The sequence below is a fragment of the Lepidothrix coronata genome, unplaced genomic scaffold (assembly GCF_001604755.1).
Source record: "Lepidothrix coronata isolate B3197 unplaced genomic scaffold, Lepidothrix_coronata-1.0 Scaffold219, whole genome shotgun sequence".
In the NCBI taxonomy this organism is placed as follows: domain Eukaryota; kingdom Metazoa; phylum Chordata; class Aves; order Passeriformes; family Pipridae; genus Lepidothrix; species Lepidothrix coronata.
The window spans coordinates 1,016,302-1,022,366 of NW_016690399.1; the positions used below are offsets into that span (position 1 = coordinate 1,016,302).

Here is a 6,065-nt window from a genome sequence, read left to right on the forward strand (position 1 = left end):
CAACCCGGCCGATTCCATGATTCAATGATTCCATGATTCACCAGCATCCCTGGGGATCACCCCGGGCCCCTTCCCGCCGCGGGGGCGGTGCCCGTCCGGCAGGCCCCGCCCACGGCAACGCGCGCACCAATGGCAGGGCCGGGCGATGTTGACGGGGCGGGGCGTCGCCGCCGCCACGCGCGAATCCTCTCAGACCCCCCCGTCCCCAGCGCCGGGGCGGCCGCGACTCTCCGCCACTGTCGGCGACTGTCGGCGACTCGGCGGGCACGGCCCGGCCCGGGCACAGCGCAGGGCGGCGGGTCCTCGGCCCTGCTCTTGCCCCTTCTTTTTCCCTACGGATTGTTTTTGGTTTTTTTTTTTGCTGCCGCCCTGCCTTTCCAAAAACGACGAGCTCTCTCCGGAGCCGCGGAAGCTGCGGCGCGACACCGGCACAGGGTAAGGGACGGCGGCGGGGAGCGGCCGGGGGCTGGGGAGGGCGGCGGGACGGGCCCGCCGCTGCGGAGGGTTGCGGCGAGCGAGCGCTTGGGGGATGCCCCCCCTCCCTTCCTGCGGGCGCGGGAGCTGGCCGGGGCTGGGTGCTGACGCTGGGGACCGGGCACCTGAGCAAGCTGCCCGGAGCCTTCGTTTTGGCGGAAAACCCCTGTCCTGGTCCGGGGGAAAAACAAAAAAAAGCCCGTTTCCTGGGAGCGGGAGGGAGCTGCCCCTGCTCCCCCCAACGGCCGCGCCGCCCGCGCGCGGGGGGTTCCGCATCGTTCTCGCCGCCAAACCCCCGCGACAGCCGGGCCAGCGGCCCCCGCTGCCGTCCGGGAGCTCGCTATCTCGTGCCCCAAAATCCACCACGGGACTCCGCTTTTGCAGCCCGGCACCGGAGCCAGCGCCGCATCCCCTGCCCGGTGTTCCCCAAAGCCCGGAGCTGCCGGCTGGCTCCAAGTGACGCTGTGCTTGGCGTGGGTCCCTGCGCCCCCCCACAGCCGGGTTGGTTTGGGGTACCAGGGGAAGGGAGAAGCATAAATAGCATCAAACCGAGGGAGGCAGGTTGTGGGGATGGGACAGACCAGATGAAGACTTTAAGGTCTTTAGCTGAGGTGTTAGACCCTGAGAGTTTGCCCTGCTCACGACAGGTGGGAGAAACGACCTCTCTCGGTGGGATGGCAGAGCCGGATTTTGGTTGTGGGGAGGGTTTGTTGGTTTTTCAGCCGAAAGCTTGCTGGGCAGCACCAGCCCACTGGGGTTTGGGTGGCACTGGGAGCGCCACAGACGGTTTGAGGGAATTTCCCCGAGGGCCAGGGCTGCTAAAGTACCCCCAGGGCAGATGTTGCAGCTCTCATGCCCAGCACCCCAGGGACACCTGGAGCACTCAGGCCTGGCCCTGCCCAGGTGCCAGAGAGTGACTGTGCCTCAGGGAACCTCAACCCTCTCCCTCTTGTTCTTGCAGGATCTGTCCCATCCATTCCCTCCCCTTCACATGCACCCGGTGACGTGCCAAGGCATGGTGTGCTCCAGCCCCGTGCTGAGAGCTCAGGGGCAATCGAGCTCCACCAAGGAAGACAGGCCTGGCAGCGAGCCAGACCTCATGTGGCTGGTTAACCTCACAGGCGCCCACATCGGCTTGCCCCCGATATCCGAGGACCCCGAGGACCGCTGCACCATCTGGGAAAATCTGGTCAGTCTGGTGGACTTTCAGTCCCCAGGCTTTCCCCTGACTGCCGAGGAGCTGTGCGAGTACATCGACATTCCCCGCACGGCCATCTCCTCCTCCACCACCTCGATGACCACCACGACGCACCACGACGTGGCTGAGCCCTCTCAGCTCACGGGGAACATCAACTACAAGACCAACCCGCACGTCAGGCCACCCTACTCCTACGCCACCCTCATCTGCATGGCGATGGAAGCCAGCAAGAAGCCCAAGATCACCCTCTCGGCCATTTGCAAGTGGATCAGTGACAACTTCTGCTACTTCCAACCTGCTGATCCCACCTGGCAGGTAGGAGATTTGCAGCCCTCTTGCCTCGGCCCCTCTCCACACAGGGCTGGGCAGGGCTTTCCACAGCCTCCACTCTGCAAGACAAGGTCCTGCAGTGATGCTGGATCCCACTGGCAGCTGGTGGGGAAGGGCTGGAATGGGAAACAAATGCCAGGGCTGCTGGGGTGACAGAGGGAAGGAGCCCTCCTGGGGGAGAGCTCGGGGCCATTCTGGGAGGTACCCATTGGGCTCCCAGCCCCTGGGGCTCCTCTTGGTTCTGTGGCAAAGGCCTCTCAGTCCCTACCTTTCCGGAACACTGGTGGGGTCCCGAGTCCCTCAGGGCTGAGCACACGTGCAAAAAGTCACCACACTGAGTATCCCTGGGTGCTGAGGACCAGGCACAGGAGAGGCATGGAGATGCTGTTTGTTGGACAAGTCACTCACTGGGGAGTTTCCCAGATGAAGCGCTGCTGCTTTCCAAGCAGGGCACAGGGCTGGTCTCCTGGCCCCTCAGACAGCCAAGGAGGCTCCATCGCTGGGACAAGCTGCTGAGACCTGCAGAGGGAAGACCAAGAGGGGTCAAATAGGGCTGCTGTCCCCAGCTAGCACAAGTGTGTCCCTAGCAGGGAGGGGACAGCCCCAGGCTTACCAGCTTTGGGGACAGCCTGAAGCCCTCCCCACAGCAGGTTTTCCCAGCCACCTGGGCTTGCTGCCTTCCTCTGTCACACGAGGGCCACTCTGGCACGTGAGGCTTTCTAGCAGAGGGCAGGGCAAGAGGGCCGTGGGTGGCTCATCCTCCCGCTTGGTTATTGCCAGCCCAAATCCACAGTGTTCCCATGATCCTGGCTGGCTGTGCTCCCCCAGCCAAGGCTGGGCAAACCCAATACAAGCCCCCTGCCCAGGAGTTGCCCACCTTCTCCCCAGGCAGCTGGGTCTCCAGTGGTTCCTGAAGAGCCCATCACAGGCAAGAGAACCCCTGATGGTCCCTCTTCCTTTCCAGGGCCACTTGGGTTCCCCAGCCTCTCCTGTGCCGGGGGAACTACGTGAGCGCTTTGGGAGGAAGAGCTGGCTGCTTTGGCTTGGCTTTGGGGAGCCCAATGCTGGGTTATTTACCCAACAGCTGAGTTTCCTTTCTGATTATTTGCTGCACTTCAGGCACATTCAGAGGATTTTCTGGAGGGCACATAGCCCGAGATGTCCTGGTGTTGCCATTCCTGCTTTCTTTTCCCAAAGGGCCTTGCTGAAAACCTGCTTTTGCACCAGCCTCCCCACACAGGTAGGTCCCTCTCACGCCAGCAGACAAGCATTCAGCCTTGGGTTTTCTTCTCTTTTGGACCCAGAGCTCCATCCGGCACAACCTCTGCATCAACAAGTGCTTCATCAAGGTGACCCGGGAGAAGAGCGAACCAGGGAGAGGCGCATTTTGGAAGCTCCACTCCCGATATGCCAACCGGCTCAAGAGCAGGGCCTTCAAGGAGTGGAGGATGTCACCAGTGCAGATCCAGCCAGGCTCCCCTGAAAGAGCCCAGCAAGAGGCATGGCACGTCATCAGCCCAGCTGCCTCAGCCTGCAGCTCCCATAACAACCTCGAGATCAGCATGGAGCTGCAGCAGCTGCTGAAGGAGTTTGAAGAGTTTGAAAACAGCCAGAACTGGAATGGCCTGGAGAAGGAAGCGGGGCAGCAGCGCAAGCAGCCCACGCCAATGGCCAAGGTGTCTCGGCTTCCCAGCTCTGCTTCCGGGACCCAGGAGGAGCGGAATGACCTGACCGAGCTGAAGGGTGACACTGACTGGGAAGCTCTCCTGAACAACCACCTGGACGAAGACTTCTCCGTTCTTGGGGATCTGGAGCTCCCGCCTCCCATCCAGCCCGTAACACCCCACCTGGACTGGACGGGACAAGGGCAGCACACGGACCGTCCCCAAGAACAGGAGCGAGTCCTCACCAAACCCAACCACAACAACCCAGGCCCGGATGAAACCCTCATGGCCACAGCTTTCCTGGAGTGTGCCTGGCACAAGGAAACAACCGAGAACCTCTCCAACTTCGTCCCCATTGACCAGGGGGCTGAAAACATCCAGGCCTCTTTGCCAGAGAGGGATGTCACAGACTGGAACATTCTGACCTGCTTCCATTAACACTTCACTGGAGATGGTAGATGGCAGGTGATAGACTAGATTATATTAGACAGACTTAAGAGGGGCTCTGGGTGTGGGACTAGATGTTTACATTGACAAACTTTCTTTTTATTTCTTTCAGTTCTATTCTCATGTTTGGCAGATATGTTGAAGAACTGCACAGATACTTCTACACTTTAACTTCTTTTCATGCAAAAGTTATTAATAAATTAAACAAAATAATGAAGACAAAAAAATGGAGAAGAAAACCCCCTTCTGCCTCCTTGTTTCCCTCCGGCACAGCCTGGCTCTGCCTGAGCTGCTGCCCTGGAGGCAGGGGAGATCTCCTCAGCCCAGCCCTGCTTCTACACCCAGCCCCAGGACACGGGAACTCTCACCCACTTCCATGATGGCACAGCTGTTACCCACGGGGAAACAAAAGCACAAACCAGCACCAGCGTGCCAATGGTTACACACCACCAGTACAGCATCAGGCCAGCTGTGCCTGGTGTCCTGAGCCTTGGGTGCTGCTCCTGACCCTGGGAATAGCCTTCCCTGCCACTGCAGGGAGTTCCTGGGGGCAATGTGGTCTGAATGCCAGGGGCAATCCCTCTGCCTGTGCCACGTCCCCGCCCAGCCCTACAGATGCCCTGAGAAGCCCAAGGGGCTTCAGAGCCCTTGTGGGCCCAGGGAGGCGAGAGGAGCTGCACAGAAACTGCAGGAAGATCTGAGCCTGCACCAGACCAGTCCTGTCAAGGAGCAGTTGGGCTGCACCAGAGGAGGGACCAAAGCAGGGCATGCTCAGCTGCCAGCCTGGCCAGCACAGGCAGGGCAGGGTATGGCATGGGGGTGCTGGGGGCAGCAGGTTTGGGGAGCCCCGTGGGGAGGGCAGGTGGGCTCGGGGGTGTGGGCTGGGGGCCCAGCTGGCTGCAGCCAGGCTGTGGGTACCTCTCTGTGCACGCAGCCGGCAGGCAGGGCTGCCCCTTGGGAAGGGCAATCTGGAAAAGGCTGGTCTGGCCCCTGTTTGGGGGTCAAAAAGACCAAACTGAAATCAGGAGTCTGACTTGTAAGGAGAAAACAGTATGTTATGAAGTCAGGTGCCTGGTCAGGATCGGAACTGTCAATAGATTCTTTCTCATAGTTCTGGTTATTAAGTGAATGCCAATCAGAATTTAACTCTCCTTCCAGTGAAAAAGCCTAAGTCATTGTAGTGTAAGATCGATGGGCATCTGCTAGTCCCAAATCCTTAATACCAGAGATTCAGATGTACTTTACAGTGTGTTAGATGTAGAAGACATCTTCTTTTGTTTACTTGTGGCCAATCAGAATCAAGTTTTCTTTGCCATTGAATGGGAAAATCCAACTGGATGGAAGATGCAGCTCTCTTGGACCGTTCTCCCACAAGGATTATCCTGGCAAAGGAACTGGAACAGTGGCATCATGAGTCTTAACCCAGCCACTTTGCTCCCAGTCTCTGGAACAGGAGAACTGTATCCTGACAGTTTGGTAACTATTGAACAAATTTGTTCTAGCAGGCCATACCTCCGAGATGAGACACTACCTGAGACAGAGATGGAGCTTTGTACTGACATGAGCAGTCCAAGCATTGTATGCTTGGCTAATCTTTTGTTTAAGGAAAAAGGAATACAGTCCCAAGAGGCTCAGAGCCACCAGGAGGGAAGCCAGCAGTACTGAGCAGTACCACTGACCACCTACTCAAAACGGACCCCAACTCCAACGCACCTGTGGACTATTTAGGAGAGATACACCCAGCAAATAGGGGCCCGAGTGCTCATTAATAAAAAAGTTACGTAATCAGGAACCAGAGAATGTTGATGCCTTCGTTTGTTAAAATGTTTCAATGCCGTAAGGCTTGGATGAGCGGGGAGCCGGCCTCTTGTGGGAACCACCCACCTCCCTGCTCTGGCAACTGGAATAAAGAAACAGAAATCCTTCGCCGCGGTGTGTGAGTTGGCGCTGCC

At 58.7% G+C, this 6,065-nt stretch overlaps 1 protein-coding gene across 1 annotated transcript; it reads left to right on the forward strand.

The window, feature by feature from the left end:
- Nucleotides 1-129: 129 nt before the first annotated feature.
- LOC108506530 (forkhead box protein J1-like) lies at nt 130-5,119 on the forward strand. Its single transcript, XM_017833625.1, has 4 exons — nt 130-435; nt 1,436-1,987; nt 3,307-4,131; nt 4,226-5,119. The coding sequence occupies exons 1-3, from the start codon at nt 130-132 to the stop codon at nt 4,102-4,104; spliced, it is 1,656 nt and encodes a 551-aa protein (XP_017689114.1). The 3' UTR covers nt 4,105-4,131; nt 4,226-5,119.
- The last annotated feature ends 946 nt before the right edge of the window (nt 5,120-6,065 follow it).

Coding starts and splice junctions, on each gene's coding strand:
- LOC108506530 (XM_017833625.1), top strand. CDS start 130: ATGGCAGGGCCGGGCGATGTTGACGGGGCGGGGCGTCGCCGCCGCCAC. Junction 436..1,435: donor CGGCGCGACACCGGCACAGG/GTAAGGGACGGC, acceptor TTGTTCTTGCAG/GATCTGTCCCATCCATTCCC. Junction 1,988..3,306: donor CTGCTGATCCCACCTGGCAG/GTAGGAGATTTG, acceptor TTTTGGACCCAG/AGCTCCATCCGGCACAACCT.